This window comes from Camelus dromedarius, chromosome 23 (assembly GCF_036321535.1).
Source record: "Camelus dromedarius isolate mCamDro1 chromosome 23, mCamDro1.pat, whole genome shotgun sequence".
Lineage (NCBI taxonomy): Eukaryota > Metazoa > Chordata > Mammalia > Artiodactyla > Camelidae > Camelus > Camelus dromedarius.
This window is the reverse complement of record NC_087458.1, coordinates 25,471,137-25,491,396: the sequence shown is the minus strand read 5'-3', so window position 1 is coordinate 25,491,396 and position 20,260 is coordinate 25,471,137. Positions and strand designations below refer to the sequence as shown.

Genomic DNA, 20,260 nt, shown 5'->3' with positions numbered 1-20,260 from the left:
GCCCCGCCCCTCTTCGCAAAAAAACACAAAGCTTTTATGAAGTATTATATAACCAGTTTAAACACCAGACCTCTCACTAGTGTGTATATGAGTTGCAAAGTCAAGTAGCTACTTCAGCACCAGTTTTGTTTGGGGAAGAGCGACCGAACAAAGATGCCCTGTGTCCTTGCTCCCAGCATTCCGGGGGTGAATAATTTAGAAAAGCCACTCGCATTGTGATAAGCGGCTCAGTGTGTATAAATAGCACTGAGGCCGCCTTATGCTTTCTTCTCCTTTCTCCCGAAAGAAAAGTTTGGGGAGCAAAGTAAGAATTTTAGTTATATTTGTCTAAGAATGAGAGCCAGGAAAGAGAGCATTTAGTCTGAAAGGGCCCTTCAGTTGGGACAGCTTACCTGTGGTGTTCATTTTAATCTCTGCTCCCAGAAGAGAGATGGCTTGGGGCCTCCTGCTTGGCCGTGTTGCCTTCTGTTTGACGACGAGGCAATTTGTATTTGTCCCTGTTCTCCTCCGTAACTTTTGGGACGGTTCACTGCTTTTCAGTCAAACGTGTACATAAAGACTGACGTGTGATTAGGCAGTAACTGAGCACACACGCTGCACGCGTCTGGAGCGGCGGAACCCTGTCCCCTCCCCGGGGCTGGTGCTTTCCTGGGCAGAAATCGGCCAAGACACCAGCCTTACTTTTTTGAATGATCCAAGAGAGACACTCATCTCGTCATTCTCCCACCCAAAGAAAGTGTATTCTTTTGAGTAGATACCAAAGTGTTCTCCCCTCACTTTCTAAAATTCTGTGGTTCCTCTTTTCTCTCTAGGGGAGGAGAGTCTATTGGGGGGGCCTCCCTATGGGGCCCCCTTTGTTTCCCCTGACTTCTTGAGGTAGGTCCTGAGCTTGCAAAAAGCTGTTTAGAACTTTTCACTTGAGGTCACAAAAGCCCCTCGTATTAACACCCGCCCCTTGTGGGGAAACGTCTGCTAGGGTAACAGTTCCCCGGGGGTTGCCCGGTGCATGCCTCATAGAGGCAGCTTCCCACTTCAAAGTAAAGTGGATTTAAAAGCACATTCCTGGGTTGTGCTAGCTTGTGTGATGGCTGTTCTCCTGGACGAAAACCTCTGTTTAGTGCAGTTGCAGACGAGAAGGTGGCTGGAGGTGGGAGGAGGGTTGGGCAGGGCTGATGGAAAGCTGGTTCAGTATGGGAAATCCGGGCCTGACTGGAAGGTGCCTCCGGCAGGGCAATTAGGAAGCATTTACCTTGACTGTACCATCCTAGAAGAATAGCGACTAATCATTTTAATGAGAGGGGTTTTAGATAATCGTAAACAATTTTAAATAGATGAAGGAATGCTAGATGTTTTGAGTTTTCTAAGCCATTGAAGTGATACTTAAGCTGATTAATAATGTTACCTGGAATCTGCCCACTTGGCCTTCCCACGCCCTTTGGCCTCGTCCTGCTTCAGAGAAGGAACAGGTGGACTTGAGGTCTCTCCCCGAACCCCAGTCACTACGTGAGCGCCTGTCCTGTCTGGCGGAGAGCTGGGTGAGCCACGAAGACGGCTTTACTCACTCTTGTTTAAATGCAGTTCTCTCGGCCAGTTCTGAGGCTTGGCTCTCCATCACGTAGAAATCATTCAAGCACACGTTTTGTGGACTTAGCCTTGCTGTGTGGAAAGTCTTGCAGGCTATTTTCCTAGATTCTGATCTTTTTTACGTGACTCTGTGGTGTGCTAAAATCTGCTTTTAAGTAAACTTCTGATGAACTGGTATATGTGCCTTTGTATTTCTGGCTCCATGGAGCTCGCACTTCTGTCAGTTGAGCTGCGCCGTCACAGGCTTTCTGTCAGCCTGACCGTCTTCGGGAAACGGCAGGGCTCCTCTGCGGGGAGGCAGCTTGTCCTTCCTGCGTCTGCCCAGTGACGGACGCGTCCTGACGGTGACAGCGCTCTGTGCCCCAGCTGTGGGACTGCGTGTGAGAGGGGTGTCCGTGTTGTGTAGCTCTCACAGCCGCCCTGAGAGTTAGGGGGATGCAGCAGCACTGTGGGCAGGAGCCTGCGTGGGCCCTTCTCCTGTCCCTCAGGGCCTCCTTGCTCTCGGCCGTTTAGATGGACTCTGGCCACTTTTTCCTGCGCCTGTTCTCAGTTGTGAGGAGGGCAGGAAGTTTCAGAAAAGGCATTCATTCCCCTGTCATTTACAGATAAGCTGTGCGTTACTTTAATGCGGTTGCTGGTTAAGTGACCTTTCTCGCCGCGGGATGGTGTGAAGTTCATCATGCCTGGTCACCGCGGCTGGCGTTTTCAGCTGTTTCCTAACGTGACCAGCAGTAGCTTTCATCTCCTTTCCATCCTCCCATTGCTCTCATTGAGAAAAGAACATGATTATTGTTGAATTAAGTGATTTGACTTTGGTGGGAGATGAAAGCGGATGAGCTCTGATCTGTGATACCACCAGCACCTTTCTTAGGGATGCGGCACCTGCCAGCGGAAAGCTGTGATCCACAGATCTTTCTTAATTAGAGACTCAAGACACAAAGCAAGCACTTATGACGAGACCGGCTTTCAGGGGACAGACAGGGTTGTGAGCGTGCGTGCCTGCAGGCCAGGCGCAGAGCAGCAATAAAGTTACCTGGCGCCTGGGCAGGTTCATGGCCTCTCTGCCCGGCATGGCCCGTCCTGTCCCATCTGCGTCCAGGTGTTGCCTCAAGTCCAGGTGTGTCCCGGGGGATGTAGAGTATTGGGAGAGCTCACCCTCGTGTCCTGCCTTCCAGATCGGCGCCAGTGGTGTGCCATCGCTGTCCTCTTCGTGGTCCTGCTGGTCGTGCTGATCCTCTTCTTGGTGCTGTGACGGCGGGGCCTGGGGCCGCCGCCTCCTGCACGGGGACCTGGTGGAGAGGGAGCAGCAGCGCGCATGGTGTGGCCGGCTCCTCGCGTCCCGCTCCTGGAAACACCGCCTGCGCTGACTTTTCTCTCTGTGACCCCACCATCGAGACAGCGCCTCCGTCCCTGCGCCAAGAAGGCCGGTGGGGAGAGGAGGCCGATGACTGCACACTCCTGGCGCCTCTGCCTTGTTCCGAGGGCCTCCGAGGAATACAGAAAAACTCAGACTCGGCTCGTGTTGGCTATTGCTCATTCCATCTGTCTTTGGCAGCTCTTTTCTCCCGCTCAGATCCTTCGCCCCGTCAGATGACATGCGCTGTCCCGTCCAGAAGCGCCGGCTCCTGGGTATGTTTTGTGTCCCGCCCCAGGAGCGCCCTTCACTCCTGAGAGCTGGTGGTTAATGGGGACCCAGGGCTCAGAAGCACTTTGTGACAGAAGATGCCGTGATTGGCTTTTCAGGGATAAGTGCTGGTGTGAAAGTGCTTTTACAGGCCCATTTTTTGGTGGGAGGAATAACTAATGAAAAAGAATGAAAAGCAAAAAAAAAAAAAGAATGAAAAGCACTGGGTTTCGGGGGATGCTGGCAACTTGTGGCTTGAATGGGGAGGACAGGGCAGCGGGGCACAGCTGTGGGAGGGTGAGCTGAGTGCCGGGGTCGGGGCCTTGGTGGATTCACGCCACTGTCCTATAGCCTCCTCCCTAGAGGTGCAACTTGCATTTTCAGGGTGACCTTTACGTGAGCAGCTCAGTGGCTCATGAGTGTCTGAGATCCCAAAGTAGCGTCACTGGCAGTAATTTTATTCTGGTAGCACCCTGCCTTGGGGGCTGCGGGTGGTCAGTACATTTATTATATTTACTCAGAAACTGGAATGTCAAAAGAAGGCTAGTTCTGGTCCGGATTTTTCTTACCTTGTGAGTAACTACAAGGATGGGTAGGTGAACTGGGTTCTTTTCTTCCCCTAAGATGATAACTCGATTATGTCATCCATTCAGATAACTGAGCCAATCCAAATTTAAATGACAGATGCTGTATGAGACACTGTACACTGCTAGCTTCTGATGGCTTGTAAGAGGCCTCCCGTGTACACATGTATAGAGGATATTTTTATAACCTCCCTGATGAAAACCTGATACTGAAGTAGCAGCTGAAGCCAGAGCCAGCGCCTGGCGGGGAGGCTGCCGGTCTCTGCCTCACCTCCCTCTTTCGCACTTGGAAAGCACAGCAGTGTCTGGGTAGACGTCTCGCTCTGGCTTTTGTCTCATCTTTTGGGGTCCATTCCTCAGCACGCTTTTTTTTCTTGTTTTGTTTATAGCTCTTGTTTTTCGGTTTGTGTTGGGCTTTTGTCCCCCCCCCCACCTTTTTTTGTGTATGATTTGCAATGATATGCTTGCCCAGCTAACCTCTGAATTGCACTTTTTAATAAATATTTTTAACAATTTTTTTAAAGAAAGGTATTTTCTCACGTTTAGGATCATGTTAAGGAAATCTGCCTGTTGAGAGCTAAAAGCAGATTCATAAAACTAAAAGGGTGATTGACATCCACATTTACACTCAATTCTCTATTTGATATAGAAATAAGTTATTATTTTTCAAATTAGAAAAAAAGTGATTATGACAAAGGGCTTCAGATGTAGGGTACTAGATTATTTGTTTTACAAAGTTTTGAGACTTATTAAAATAGCCTTTTATAAACAGGACAGGGCTGGTCCTTAGATTTGCATTAAAATATACACGTCTTTGTTAACCATCCACGTGGCCCTTGTCACAGTACTGTGACCCCCACTCTCCATGTTACACAAAGCAGCTGACGTCTTGATGAAGTCCAGTCTCGCCCTATTTAAACGCTGTTCTATTCTCTGGGTGGTAGGTTTACTGTGCCCCTCGAAACCGTCACTTGTCGGCAGGGCCTGTTGGGAACATGCCTGGTCATTAGTAGGATTCTCCCCAGACTTTAGGGACCAAGTTTTGTGATGCTAGGGTGATGTGATATGAGGGTTAATTACTAAATGGGGATATTTGGAGTTAGCCTGCTCACTGATTCATGGTGTTTGCTAAACAGTGGTTATTGTAGACCAGACTGGACTGAAGCTAAGGAGCAAGCTAGTTAGAAGGAGAAAGTTTACTTAAAATCCAGGCACTGCTCCATTCTCTCTGTAGGCCCACTGCTTTTCTAGCCTCCAAAGAGTTATTTGATAAGCTGCCTCTTAAACTGTTACCAGAGCCGCTCTGTCCCAGGTGTCACTTCTGGTCCAGGCTGGCTTGATCATGGGTCTGACTCCATTGTACCTGGACTGGGCAGTCACTATAGACCAGTGTTCATTTGAAGGCTCCCCTCTCAGACTCCAGCCCGTGGCAGAGAGCATGCCAAGGGCTTAGGTTTATTTTTAAGGACAAATGTTTCCTCATCAGTGATCCTACTGCTACTGGTCCTTTGCACGCGGTCCCTTAACCCTGAGGGGTGGCACAGGGGGAGGCGGGGAGGCCAGCAGAGCCCCGCTGGGCTCAGAAGCACTTCCCGTAGCTGCAGGTTTCCCTTCAGCCTCTGCACCTCCTGCCGCGCTCCTCGTCGCTAAAGGACTGGCAGGATGCGATGGGTAACAGAAAGAGCTCGATTTCTGTTTATTGGAAGAACAGTTTACTCATCAGCTGATTTTAGGGGGTGAACGGGGGAGTGAACTGTTGAATTTGCCAGAGTGGGAATCCAGCTGGAAAAGCAAAATACCTTTAGTTTTTAGTCCTGATTTTTGATCTTGTCTTTGTGTGAGCAGTGAAAAATCACAATGCTCTCCGTGTGCCACTGCCATGTGGCAATTGGAAGTTGCAGCGTGTGTGTGACAGGAGGGTCTTCCCGCCAGAGCCGGGGAGAAACTTGGTAACTTGCCCATTATTCTCTGCTTTTAGCCAGAGTTAAACAGACTGATGGGTCTGGTAGCCAACAACTTGGCAGCTTCCGTTCCTTCTCACCTCGTGAGATTAAGGGCTGCGAAGAGAAATGTAGTCTTAACAGAGACAGATTTCTGCTGGAGTTAAGTGTTTTACCTTCTGTAAGTGAAGGTGGCGGAGCCAAGATTTTTCTTTTGGTAATTTCCCTGACTGTCAAGTGAGACCGTTACCACCTTTCTAGAGAATTCGTAGCATTTGAAGATCTAAAACCAAGTGATAAATATGAGTTGCTTTTCCACCCTGGAATTTGGACCATTTGGCGTTACCTTATACTGCAGGACAAATTTGTAAACAAAACAGAATTCGGATTGTCTGGAAAGCGAAAGTTCCAAAATACAGAACGCCCTACCGCCAGCCCTCCCTCTTTGTCTTCCTCTGGCTGGCATTTCTTTCCCTCCTGGGTTTTTTAAGAATAATTTTTTTAAAAAAGAATATTCTTTGTCCATGAAGTGCAGAGAGGTGAGGCCAGAGGGCCCATGGTCACGTTGCGCTGTCCTGACCACGGAGGCAGCGCCCGGGGAAGGCCCTTGGAGGCCTCCTTTCTGTCCTGTCCAGATGCCCATCCCCAGCTCCCAGCCCTCACACGCTTATGCTGGAAATGAGGAGCCCCAGTTCTTGCAGGGCCCCTGCCAGCCAGTCGTATGAAACGTGGGTGCTGCCCCTGATCAGTCATGCTCACAGGGAAACTGCTGTATTGGTGTTGCAAGAGAGTCCTGAGTAGAGAGAACTGCCATTCAGCCCAGAAGCGACTGGAACAGCCCTGCTGTGAGCCTGGGGGCGAGGCCTGGGACTGAAGCTCCAAGCTGATGGACTTCTGGGGTTCACGTCCCTAATGGTAGACTCAGAAGGACTTGGGGTCCCTCAGCTCAGCCCTCTTGTTTTAGGGATGAAACCCGGCTCCCCCAGCTGGCGGGGGAGTCCCTTGGTGCACTGCGTCCTGGACTCGGCCCCGGGAGCCCACATTCGGTGGGACCAGCTGACCTCAGTGACCTCCCGTGAGGTAGCTGACGGGAACTCGTGCTCCCCCCTCAGCCCCGACACCGAAGCTCTGAAAGTTACAGTGGCGCTCTGGTCGTGTTGCTGCCGCCTCTGTGCATCTGCGAGTTCCTATCATATGATGAGATAGTCTCTACTAGTGTAGACACGTGGGGAGGTGAGGAAGAAAGAAAAAGAACTTGGTTTCCCTCTGACGTAAGCTAACGTGTTGGTGCTGTTTTCCTTCGGACACGACCTTTGTCCAGAAACGCCCTCCCTGGGGCCGTGCAGGTGGGACTGGCTTACACAGTGATCGTCCCAGTCTCCTGCCCTGTTGCTTGGTTTCACATGAACATTTAATGGACCTGGTTTACCAGCTGCAGCCAGACCCTTGTGAGAAAGTGTATTTTACCCTTTTTGTTTTTTTTAAGGTTATGAGTTACCAAACCGAGAAGCCACTTGATTATCTTGGGGTGGGGGGTGGGGGGGTTAGAAGCGAGACCACCCAGCTTTGTTATTCGCTGACCAGAGCTCTCTGGCTTGTTCCCTGGCGGCAGCCCAGAGCTCCGCTCCAGCCTGGCTTTCTGTCAGCCCCGGGGTGGGAGCACGTCCAGGGTGGTTCTTCCCTGCTCTGCAGAAAGTAGACTTCGGCTGTGACCCTGCAGTTAGACCCTCCTAGTTCTGGGAGAGGCAGCTGTCCTGATCCTCAGGCCAGAAAAGGAAAATAGTGTGTCTCTGCCCTGCTGTCTATGGGGGCGAGGAGAGGCCAGGCAGGTGTCCCACGAAGAGGTTATTGGAACTGTTTGTGAGCACCATGCGACGTCGTCCTGACTGACCCAGGCTGGGAGAATGCCCAGGGTGGGGTGGGGGGCCTGAAAACCAGGAAAGGGCCAAAGAAAGCAAGCTGCAAACGATGATGAATTCAGTTTTTGCAAGTGGAAATATGCTTTCACTGGCTCATTTGTAATCAGAAATTAGTGTAATTAAAAAAACACAATGTGTAGTATGTGGCAGTACTCAGCAGGATGAAACCATTGTATTTTTCTTCCAAGGATAATTAAAAAATAAAACGCTGGAAGGTTATTTAACTAGAATGTACAAACTGAAGAGGTGAGATCAGAGATTAGAAATGCAAATGCCACAGTGAGTTCCAGATGGTGCTTCTCCCCCCGCCCCCCCAGCCTCCTCCCACCCACGAGAACAGGCCAGAGCCCTAGGCCAGGAGTTTACAGCCCTCCCCAGAGGCAGAGAGATCTTGCTTCCTCTATGAAGGGGGCCTCCCTCCCAGTGTGGTGTGTGACCAGCAGTGGTAGCATCCTCTGGGAACTTGCTAGAAACACACATTCTCAGCCCACCCGCCCCCAGACCTGCCAAATCAGACTAGGGTGAGGCCAGCGCGCTGTGTTTTACAAGCCCTCCAGGGGAGTCTGAGGGCCGCTCGCATTGGAAACCTACTGCCCCCGCATTGTGGACTTACTTAGGCTCCAGCAGACCACCTCTGTAAAACCATTTTCATGGCCTTGACTGTAATCCTGACATTAAAATTTGATGACACTATAAACTTGAAAACTTTTAAAGATACTTGTATTTCAAGAAGCCTCAACTAACCCTTGTTAAAAGTGGTATTTTTACACCCTGAAGTCTATCAGTAATGTTTCTTCTACTCTTGAAATCATGTTACAGCTGTATAAAGAATACTGTTCAGTATTAAAGAGAAATGGAGGGACCATGAACTTTGTCCTGGTTTTTTATTTGGTTGGTTTTGGTCTTTAGTTCTTTTCATACCTAAGCACGGCTTCCTCCCCGCCTTCCTCCTCCACCAGTAAACACGGACACGTGCATGTGCCCGCAGTGGGGAAGGTTTGTGGCTGGTGGAAGATAAGCATTCTTAAACTCCAAACAGCCGCACCGGACATTCACAGTGTTGTGCTGCACAGTGTCAGCTGGGCGAGGAACTTAGAAAGACTGGACCACAAAAGGAACTGAGTCCCGCATTTCCCTCTCTGGAGGGTTGGCAAACAAGAACGCTGCCCATTGGAGTCGGCAGCTGAAAGCTCCTGCCTTTAGCTCTGTGTGGGGCCACCTGACTAAGGCTGCTTCCCTTAAGGGTGGGCGTCCTCACTCAGAGGAACTGAGCGCCTCCTATGTGCCAGGCGCTGATCTAGGAACTGAATTAACACATACGGTACTGTAAACGGCTCTGGGAAGCAGTGAAGTTTCTCTCCTAATGTCTCAGATCTGCACATGAGGAAACTGGGACACAGAAGGGGTTTCTTAAAGTCCAGCTTCTTAAGAGGCAAGTCATTTCTGAAGGGGCAGAGCTGCTTCCTGTGCCCCCGAGCCTCACTCAGAAATTGGCCCAGCAGTGCCTCCCAAGTCCTCAGCTTGATACCCCCAACGGAACAGCCAGAAGGGGCAGAGGCGTCAGCATCCTCACAGCCTCGCTGGAGGAGTGAGTGATTATTTTGAGGGTAATGGTTGCTATTTCAGGAGGAGGAGATGGTTCTGTGTGTCTCCTGGTAAAGCCCATCACCGCCCTGCATGCTGAGCACGGTGTGGCCTGGGGCGTGGACCAGGGAGGGCAGTTGTGTTCCCCCTAGCACCTTGCCTCCATTCGCAGCTCTGCTGAGCACCAAGAGTGCTGTCGTTCCAAGTCCTCCTGGCTCCAAGTCTGACATTACACTTGTTGGAGATGTTAAAAGGCAAGGCCCAAGGCAAAAGTGGAATTCACAGGAAGGGAAGACTGGTCCACGCTGCCAGTGTCTTCACCGTCCAGGACGACACATTCAAATCAGTACGCACCCCCATCCTTGGAGGGCCCCTCCTCCAAGGCACTGACAGCCAGACGCAGCAGTGGCTCCTGTCTGGTGCTGGCACAAGCAGAGCCCAAGCACAAATGTCCCCACTGATACCTCCCAGAGGGAGTGATGAGCCCCCGAAGCTGCCTTGGACTTGGACGTGGACTCCTGAAGCCAGCCTCTGACCTCAGCAGTGCTGCTTCCTCCAACCCGCTCCCCATCCTCCCTCACGTACACCGTTAAACACTTGGTCTCCATTCACAGTTCACCCTGAGCTTGGCCGGCCTTTGGGGAGGGTCATCAACTCTTCCAGGAGCAAATTTCTCAAATTTGGTATTGCATTAGAGGCTAATAAAGCTAATACTTCTGGCCAGTATTTGAAGAGAATCTGATGGGCCAGGCATGTCTTTGACCAAGGCCCTAGGGATATTTTGGGGGAGTGAAACACCTTTTTTGTTTCTTCTCACAACCCCATGAGGGAAATACTGTTGAGGCCCATTTTATACCTGAAAACTGAGGCATAGACAATTAAGAAATTTGCTCAAGAGTACAACTTGTGAGTGTAGAGTCAGAATGAGAGCCAGGTCTGACTGGACCGATATGTGACCTCCCTGAAAAGTCACCGCCCAGGCTTCGGGGGTGGCAAGCAGAGGTTGCTTTCACAGGGCCTTGCTCTAACCAGAGAAACAGTAAAGCTGAGGGGAGGAAGAGGGATCATATGAGCTGCAGTACAAGTTTAAAGCATCAAACTAGAAGTGCCGAAGATAAAGATGGACACCAGCCACCTTGGACCTGACCGTGGCTCAAACCCTATACGCCTAGTGTAGAGTTCTAGAAATCTGGTCAAGGACCTCAGGCAGGTCAGCCCTGCTGACTAAATATTCTGGGGCTTTTGTTTATTTGGCTAGACATGCAAAAAATAAGTGAGCCAAACTTAACAAACTCAGAAACCCCTGGAGAGTCGGTCTGAGGAGCGCAGGATGAGAACGCTGTGGCATCTGACGGCTGCTGCGAGCAGCCCCCGCGGCTGCCAGCATTCCTGTTCCTGAGATAACACGGAGCTGGATGGAGGCGGCGAGCCTGGGGCTGGCTCTTTTGGGAAGCCTCTCTGCTCACCAGGTGCAGTGGGGCCTCCTGCCCGGAGCTCCCACTGTAGCCCTTGGCACACTGGTTTGTCTCTGCACAGCTGTAGCGCCTCCACTCTGGGGATGTGGGCATCCCAAGGGCAGGGCCGGCCTCTCCCCGGTGCCGGCATCTGGCCAGACCCCTGTGGGTAGCTTCACACTGGAAGTTGGGGCCTGAATCCAGATTGCGGAAGGACAAGACAAAGGCAGGCCCAGCAGGCAGCCCGGCAGCCACAGGAGAGCCCGGATACCCTCCAGGCCTGGCAGGGCAGCTGTTAAGGCCTGGCTCTGCGGGCAGAGTGTCAGAGCCAATCCCAGCAGCCCCTTCCTCCAGCCCAGCACTCTGACCTGGCCAAACCCACAGCTTGAGGGAGCTGGGCAGAGCTGCTTGCCAAGGAGGGCTGTTGCCATTTCTGAGCAGGTGCTCTGGCTCCATACGATAAAGGAAAACTTCAGAGAGGATGATGGGGAGGGCGGGATGGCAGGGGATCAGGTGGCAGCCTGGCCTTTTCAATAGCTCCAGAACCGGCCTGGGGATTTGGGGTGGGAAGTGGGTTGGGCAGGTGGGCCAGGTAAGTTTGACGGAGGATAAACAAGTAATTCTATGGGGAAAGAACCACAATGCAGAGCCCTGGGTACCAGATTCATTAGGAGGTAAGGGGGCCACAGTCAGCACGCAGGTGTCATGGAATGCTTCCCAGGGCGAGCACCTGTAATATTTCCGAAGGCTGCCAGGGGTCTGTGGGCGAACAAGGGGAAAGTCGCTCCAACAAAGGCGCACAAATAAGCTAAATAAATGGGTGGATAAGTGAATGCATAGAGTTTGGACTTGGCAGAATGGGAGAACCAACAACTGAAGTTCCTGCCAGTAAATGCCCACGTGGGGATCCCGTGGCCAGAGGCCAGCTTGAGGGACCAGGAAGTCTGGTCCTGTCACTGCCCTCCACCTCAAGGGACAGATCTCCTCTTGATGACACAGATGTAGGAGTGAGACAGGAAGGAAGGGGGCAGGGCACAGCCATTGAAGAAATTGCAGTTGACACCAAGGTGGTGGAAAATTCAACTCTGAGTAGGACTTGAGGCCCAAGATGGCGGGAGATTTGACTTCTAGTAGACCTTGAGCTTCATCATTGGCTCACTGTAATATATCAGCATGGTAATGGCCTCCCACAGGTACTTGAGGATGGACTAGGCCCAAGATGGCGGGAGATTTGACTTCTAGTAGACCTTGAGCTTCATCATTGGCTCACTGTAATATATCAGCATGGTAATGGCCTCCCACAGGTACTGTGACAGTTCTGAGTTTAACCATAAAAGGTCAAAGGGTGAGTGGTGATGGCCCAATTCCTGGGAATGCCAGCCCCTTCCCCAAAGTAGTTGGACTAATCTTCCCACTTGTTAGCATATGAAGTTACTTAGCCCATAAAAATAAACCTCCACACCTGGTGGCTGCTCTCCCTTCTGAGTAAGATGGCCCACACTCTGTCTACGGAGTGTGTATCTACTTTTACTTTAAGCACCCAACCCCGACACCTCGTGCCCTTTCTCTTGCCTTCTGAAACAACCTGCAGAGTATGTATCTCTCTGAATAAATCTACCTTTACTCAACTGTGGCTCACTCTTGAATTCCTGAGATCTGGGACAGGGCCATCCTCTCGCCCCATATTCATTTTTCCTGTATCAGGAGCAAGGATGCCTTTTTCCCCAGAGGCCAGGAACACTCCCCAGCCCGCAGGCCAGGTTTTAGCAGCTTCCATTCGGCAGGGTGGAGGGGCCTGCAGCCTCCCAGCCGTAGCCCCAGGGCTTGTTCCCTCAGTGGTCCTAGGTTCAGTCCCCAGTACCTCCATTAAAAAAAAAGATAAAACTAATTACCACCTCCCTGGGGAAAAAACAGAAAAAAAAAACCCCACCTCAGGACACACACATCTGTAAGAAGTGTTTCCCACACAAAATCTACCTTTACCTTGTGCGAGGCACCGCTATTTTATTTTTTAATGCTGAGTCTTTCTTTAAAAGATAGATATTGTGACCCACTAGTGGGTTGTGCCTGCAATTCAGAAATACTGTTCTGGAAAACGATCTGCCTCCCCTATTCCCCTCTCCCCGCAGCGGGGAGGTGACACCACCCGCTCCCTTCCCCTGAAGGAAAACCAATGCCAAGCGCCCTGATGCCCACACTGGTGAAGGTCAGGGCAGCCCCGGGGCCCGTGCAGGGAGGGGGCCGGTGGTCAAGAACCTCCCAAGTAGGTGGGCCCCACAAGGTCCCAGGAGGATGGAGTCTCAGAGGGCCAGGTTCAAATCCTGCCTCCAGTAATTACGTGCTATGTGACCTAAGCTTGTTAAAACCTTAGTAACTTAACCTGAGTCTCAGGCTCTTAGTGTAATAGGTTAGGGGGTGGAGGGCGTCCCTGGAGAAAGAACCAGGAATGGCTTTCTCGACAGAGGAGAACCCATTTTAACTTAAGCCATTTAGGGATCTAAGCCACAATGCCTGCCCTTGAACATGTCTCAGTCATCAGTGATCTTAAGGGAACAAAGGAATGCAAGAACAGAGAAAAGACAGACAACAGTGCAGTGATAAACAGAGTCCTAGTCCATCCTCAAGGGATATACGTTAATACTTCAGAGTTCCTCAGGAACTAAGGCTCCCACCCAGGTGGCGGACAACAATGATGTTGACTCTTGACTCCAAGACTGGGACTCTGTCAACCTTTGCCCCACTTCTAGGTCAAATCTTCCTGTGCTCAAGCCCTTTCTGAATACGCATGTACCCTCAGCTTAAAACTTACCGAGTTTTGCTGTTCCGGGGAGACATGGTTTGGGGAAAGATCCCCAGGTTTCTCTTCACTTGCTTCAAGTAATCCTTCCTCCACCTGCTCTTTGGCTTGGTTGTATCCACACCCACCAAGAGTCGAACCCAGTTTTCAGGTAACACTAGTCTGTAACCCCAAGATTAGTCCCTCCCTTGCAAGGGTTCAGGATTGTGACCTTAGCGAGGAGCAGGCAGAGCAAGGTGGGAGACTTCATAGCGACTGCACGTCCCTGAATTCCTGCGTTCACCTTGGTTTTCAAAATTCGAGCGGTGCCTGCGGTTCCTACAAGCGAGAGCCCTTCGGACACTGCACACCCCGGGTCCCCATTCCTGGGCCCCCGCGTCGCCTCGTTTCCCTCCCACCGGCCCCAGCTCGTCCCCCCGCCCCGCTCGGCGCGCGGTCTCCCCCGCCCCCTGCCGTGCGTTCCTCGAGGCTAAGGTGAAGGTCGTCTTCCTCCCGGCCTCGGGCGCCTAGCCGAGCGTCTGTGAGCGCGGGTTGGGTAGCGTGTAACCGCCCCCCAAACCCAGCCCCCGTCAAACTGCAGGCTCCAGCCCCATCCCCGGCCCCGCAGAGGCGATGACCCGGCCGCGCGGAGACTGAGGAGGGCGGGCGGGCGCGCAGCGCAGCCCCAGCCCCCTGCCGACGCGGCGAGACCCCCGGGGCCGCCGAAGGGCGGGGAGGGCGCAGCCCGCGCGGAGCCCCGCTCGGCCGACCTGACCCGCGGGCGACACCCGAGGAACAAAGTAACGTCGCAGGGAGGGCACGGTGGGCACCGGGCGGTTGGTCCGCGACAGACCTCGGTCCTCTGGCCGGGGGCAGCCGGCCTCGCCCTGCGGAGACGGGCTCTCACCTGCAACCTGCCCCCCACCCCCCTCCATGAGGCGTTCTTGAGAAAAAGCCAAAATCGGCGTCGGGAGTCGCTCGGCGCCCTCCCTCCCAAAGCCTGCCCAGCGAGCGCAGGACCCAGGGATTCTGAACCCGCCGTCCCCCCCGACCCCACCCCGCTCCCGTCATCTTAAGGACATTGACAGGCCTGAGGCCAAAGTTGCTGCCACTTTGTCTCGTACAGTCGCAGTGCCAGGTGCCTACCTGTGGGAAGCGAGGCCTGGACAAGTCGTGTACCATACACTGCCACCGCAGGGACAGAGGGCGGACTCCGCAGAAACCCGTACCTGCGCACATGCTGTTTATTTTCTGTGCCTGAACGTCCTTTCCCTTACCTTCCTGTAAGTTCCTCCTGGATTTACAAAACCCTGCGCGGGCGCACTCCCCCCCCCTCCCCCCGCATAAGCCCGCCTCCCCCAGCTGATTACTGATCACTCAGGCTGGCCAGCCAGGTGCCTCCTCTTGTGGCACCACCAGGCCAGGTGGCGGTGTTTGAGTGTCTCCCCATACCGCTGCGCCAGAGAGGTTGGGTGGGTCTTTCTCATCGCCCTGGGCTCGGGCAGGAGCGGGACCGTGGCCTGGCTCCTAGTTAGCACACTAGGTTGTAAGAGGTTCTGATGATCCCGTGGGAGGCGTGGTTGATGGGGCCTAGCTTTCCGGATCAGCAGTTCCCCAGGCAGAGCAGATGGAGGTCAGACAGGAGGCTGGCCAAACCAGTCTCTCTGGGGCCAACTGACATCCTTCAAAGTCCACCGTCCCCCCATTCCTGGGATCTCAGATGTCTGCCTGTGATCCCTCAACAGATAAAGTGCATTCTTTACTGGGTGTGTTTCTCTAACAAACTGTTAGTCCTAGGCAATGCCTAATCTCACAGTCGCTCAGGCTGGCTTGTCTCAGCCCACCTTATCAGTTATAAACCCCACCACCCTTCATGGACCCCCTAAACTTCTTATATCACCTACAACCAATCAGAGACTTGTGCACAAGCTGATCAGGCACCTTGTGACCCTATCTCATAAAAGACCCCAACACCTGGCCCTCGGTGCGCATGTGGGCACTGCTCATCTGTGTGGCCTGCTGTTGTCTACGGCAGCACAAACTAATAAACTCCTTTTCTATTCTCCTCCTTCATCTCTGGTAAATTCTTTTACCAACGCATGTCACCGTGTCACTGACCGGCCCGTCCTGTGTCCCACAACTGTCCCTTCCCACCCATTCAAGTCTGGGTCCAGCATCAGGAAGGAGCGCCTTCTGCCTCTTTGGAATCAGAGCAAGGCAGAGCTGCTTCACACCAGCCCCGAGTGCCTCCCTCCCTCCCTCCCTTTTCCATCAAATCTTTTCTGGCATGGGGGGGGGGGGGTAGGGGAGGGAGGGGGGGGGAGGGGGCTGCCATGGGAAGAGTGGGCCCCAAGTCAGGGCTGAGTCTGAACGCCGTCATTACCTCTGAACTTGGTTCTCCATCTGTGTAAATGAAGACAATAAACAAGACATCCCTGGCAGAACTATTTTAAGGATGAAATAAGATGTGTCAGGAACCTGGCCCCACACCTGGCCGGTAACGGAAGCAGCCAGCGGCTCAGTACTCCTTAGAGACCTTTCCCTGCCCGGTCCCAGCCCACCCTGCCCCCATGTCCACTTCTTCCCAGCTTGGGCCGGAAAGGCCTGTGAGCCTCCTTATCCTCGCCAGACAGAGAAAACAGAAATGTCCCTAGAAGTGTTTTTCAACATGAAGTTTCCCTAAAGTTTTATGACCACAAGGCCATAAGCCGGGGTACAGGGGCTGCCAGGGTTTCTTCACTCCTGCAGTTTCTGCTATGGGGACATTTTTATGCTTTGGGGACCCCAGGTTGGTCTCTGAGGTGTCCCAGTGCCCTCTTAACACCCTGAAGACCTAAGCACTTGTTCCCCTGACCGCTCTACTCACCTGCCAGAGCCTCCTCACCCCCCCTTCACCCCAACCCCAGGTGGGCCCAGGCTCCCCATCCTGCAGTGCTGGGGACTCTGGGAGCCCCCTACCCCCCAGCCTCTGGGGACAGTAAAGAGGGGTTTTAACTGGCTCCTGCTGAGAAGGTCCTAGAAGGGGAGAACACTGAACACACACCCTCCATGGGATTGCCTGTCTCCTCCTCCATCACCGTTCCTTCAGACCACGTGCCTCCTTCAGTGACCTTGCCCGCTGAGAGCTGCCAAGACACTCATTTTAACTTGATTCTGCTGTGTTTTGACCACAGCCTGCACCCAGCCAGTTATAAAGCAGCTCTGGACTGCCCACTCCCCCCCTCCCCCACCCCCGCCGCTCCTATCCAAGGCCGCTTAGCTCCCTTCTGTCTCCTGCTCCTAAATGCACCTTGCCCAGGGCTCCTCTCCCAGCAGGGGATCATCTCTGGCGGCCTCTGCATCAACCCTGGCTGTCACCCCAACCCCAGGGGCCTCCCTAGCCCTGCCCAGTCCCCCTCTAGGCATGCCCAGCACAGCCCACTGCTGCGCCTGTGTCCTCTTACCCCCCCCCCCCGCCCTGGCCCATGCCAGGCAAGTGAAGGTCCAGTGAGCATGCAGCCCAGAATGTAGCACCTCAGAGTGGCAGAAGTTTCAGCTTCTTCTTTTTTTTTTTTTTTTTTAATAATTTAAGACTGACACACGGCCATCTATTCCCAGAGTCCCAACCCTTAGGGCAGTGAAGTGCCCAGACAGGACAGCCCATCCCCCTGCTCATGTCCTGCCATCGGCCCACCCACAGCTGCCGTCAGGGAGTTGGGGCGGAGAGCCTGTGGCTGGGGACAGCCTGGCACCAGCTGCAGCCCATGTCCGAGGTCACGGGAGAAGGAGGACAGAGGTCCTCACGGCCAGGCTGCGGCAGCTCCAGCCTTGCTCTGGGCAGAGGCGGGGGTGGGGCGGGGCTGGTCTGGCCAGACCCACTGGCCACAGCTGCACTTCCCTGAAATTGGTCTCAGTTTCATTTTTTTTTCCTTCAAACTTGTATATATCACAAAGATTTCCCAGAAATTCTTAATATTCTGCCTACCAGATTAACATCTCCCAGATGTTTTCAACACCAGACCACATATGCCAATTTTTGGTTTGGAATATATGGTCAATGGCTGTCAGGCTGTTACCCCAGGACGCTTTGCCCATTTCTGGGAAAATAGCAAAGGTGCCAAATGGGAGCTGGGAGAAGTGAGACTGAGGCCAATATGGCCAAGCACTTTCTTTGGTTCTGGAGTTGGGGAGGGGGTGGCTGAAGGAGCCCCTGACAGAGTGGATGGGACCTGGGGGTGAGGCGATGCTCAGGGACCAACCGAAGGACCCACTGGATCTCTCTCCTCCGCTGCCAACAAAGGTGTAGGAAGAGGTTGACAAAACCTCAGGTGTGGTCAGGGTGGATTTTTTACCCAGTTCGGCATAAACTAACACCCTTCAACAAAATACACACACAGGCTCCTCCCCTCTTGCTAGGGTGGTCAGTCACAGCCCAGGGGTCACACGCCACCGTATTCATTTTCAATAGACAAAGCAGCTTTGTGTAGTGCATTCCCAGCCCCCCTCCCCAGGGTGGTTCAAGGTCTCCAAGTGGGTGATAGCAAAGGCAAAGATACCTTCGGGTCACCTCGGGACCGGCCTCTGCCTCAGCACACGGATTGACAAACTCTCCGCGTGGGCCAGGAGCTCCTGAATGTGAGCCAAGCCCAGCCCTGCAACCTTGGCCCCATTCACCTCGAGGATCTCGTCCCCCACCCCCAGCAGCCCCGAGTACAGCTTGGCGGTGCTCTCGTCAGCCATCTCCTGCACGTAGAACCCTGCAAAGGAAAACAGGAGCACGTGACACGTGAAATCCAAATCAAAGACACGCAGCTCTGTGGAATGCTGACCAGGTGGGTACGTTTGGGGGCAGGGGAGGCAGATGCTCATGCAGGGCAGGTCTACACACACACACACACACACACACACACACACACACACACACACACACACACACACACACACACACACACACACACACACACACACACACACACACACACACACACACACACACACACACACACACACACACACACACACACACACACACACACACCCCTCCTCGTTATTCCACATCACAACCACGGCTGGCTGCATACACATAGTGCGCCCGCCTCCATGGTACCACTTCATTTCTCCGTCCCCTCTTTTAAAAAGCCCCTAGTACAAATAATGCTTTAAGCTGCTGTTATTCACGGACACCCCAGTGTGAATGAGCTAACCTTACCTTTTCCTGAGATGAGCTTTGATAGTAAAATAGGGAGGAAAACAATGCTGCAAAATTAAGACCAAGACCTACCATGTGCCTGGCACTGTGAGAGGCGGGACTCACAAATAAGACCCAGCTGCTGCTCCCAAGTGGCCAGGTGGTGGAACGTATCGCTGCAGCAACGAACGTGGCTGAGGTCAAGTCCAAACCTGGTTTGCCCCGCAGGGCTGTCCAGGACTAGCCCTGGCCTCAGCCTTCCTTGGGTATGGTTCCTCACTTAAGATTAGGAGGCATCTGGGCAAAAGTCCAGGAAATGTAAAATTCCTAGTCCCTATTTAAAGTGGTGGCTCACTTTCCCTCCTTCACACACACCCTCTCCCCACGCACTGCCCCCAAGAGGCCCCGCCTGGCTGGGGGTTGCTAAGGGAGACTGAGCCTAGGAAGAAGTGGCTTCTCCCTTTTTTCCAGGTGCAATTCGAGGAACTCACATCTGGGGGCCTTGGGCCAGCTAGACTGGGTGCCCTGCCTCCCTGGTCACACAGTGCAGGATGGTCCAGCTAAGGGAGCCCCTTTTGCCTCAACTTCTGCTAAAACCTTTCAAACTCCCCTCCCCTTCAGCTGCTTCCACCTGAGAGATAAGGGAGGCACGGGCTCCTCCCGGGAAAGCTGGGCGCCCCGACCCGGATGTGCTGAGTGAGCACAGGTGTGCAGAGCACAGGACCGGGCCGCTGGAGGACGCAGGGTGGGGACTCCGCACCCGTAGGAGTCACTCCGCAGCTTAGCGCCACCTAAAACACCCTCGCTGCTCCCCAGCTCGGGCTTGGCTGGCTGATTAGAAACATTAAGCAGCTGCCCGCACATTACTCTCTGCTTCCTCTTCCTAAAATCAGCTTCCTTAGAAGGGACCAGAAAGGACATCCCATCTGGTTCCCCAGCTTCTGGCTTGAAGCCTTTTAAGATGTCTTGGACTAGTGGGAAGTCATGTCTATTGTCCACCCAGCCCTGAAGGAACTTCTGGCCCCAGCAGAAGTCAAGCTTTTCAGAGCCCAACCTCTGAAATTCAGGTTTGAAAGTGCATTGAAATTTCCTCCATGGCACTTGCGGGTCTGCAATTCTAAGTACAGCAAATGCGATCTGCGGGCTCCCAGGCCTCCTCCCAGGCCTGAGTTGCGGAACTCCTCGGTGCTTCTTGACAGAGCTGAGTCTTTCCTGCAAGGCCGGCTCCCTCCGCACAAGGTCTGCTGCGATCTTGGTTGCACAAGGCTCTTATCTCAGCCCTTGTCCTAACCTTTCCCTCTTCTTTCTGGGTGTTTTAGCAGCTTGCCTGCCCTGTCTGCGTGTCGGTGGGCCACAGGCAGGTTAAGGAGGGGAGGGGGGAAACCCGCAGATATAGCTGCCATACAGCAGGACACCCCTGTGGGAGTGACTAGAAAGCCCAAAAGAATGCAGCTGGAGGACCAGACACCGCTGTCATACCGCCATTTTGGGGAGACTCTGAGGTAGGTTCCACAGTTGAAAGTCACGACACAGATATGACAGAGAGACCGCTACTGCAGGCTCTTACTGTCTGCTGGAAACGGCCTTTGTTAAGGATGTATGATCTCTGTGTTGTATTCAATTAGAAG

The 20,260-nt window shown here is 53.2% G+C and overlaps 2 protein-coding genes across 4 annotated transcripts in view; one reads left to right on the top strand and one right to left on the bottom strand.

The window, feature by feature from the left end:
* STX6 (syntaxin 6) overlaps positions 1 to 8,520 on the top strand; it is a 43,110-nt gene extending 34,590 nt beyond the window's left edge. The window contains exon 8 of the mRNA XM_010988547.3: positions 2,760 to 8,520. Coding sequence (XP_010986849.3) covers positions 2,760 to 2,836 — 77 coding nt within the window. The 3' untranslated portion in view covers positions 2,837 to 8,520. The remainder of the gene's footprint in view (positions 1 to 2,759) is intronic.
* An 8,481-nt stretch (positions 8,521 to 17,001) lies between these two features.
* Positions 17,002 to 20,260, bottom strand: part of KIAA1614 (KIAA1614 ortholog) — a 36,113-nt gene continuing 32,854 nt past the window's right edge. For 2 of the 3 annotated variants that reach the window (XM_031435655.2, XM_064478053.1), the window contains one exon: positions 17,002 to 18,201. In XM_031435655.2, coding sequence (XP_031291515.1) covers positions 18,008 to 18,201 — 194 coding nt within the window. In that variant the 3' untranslated portion in view covers positions 17,002 to 18,007. The remainder of the gene's footprint in view (positions 18,202 to 20,260) is intronic. The other variant, XM_064478054.1, reaches the window with a different exon arrangement.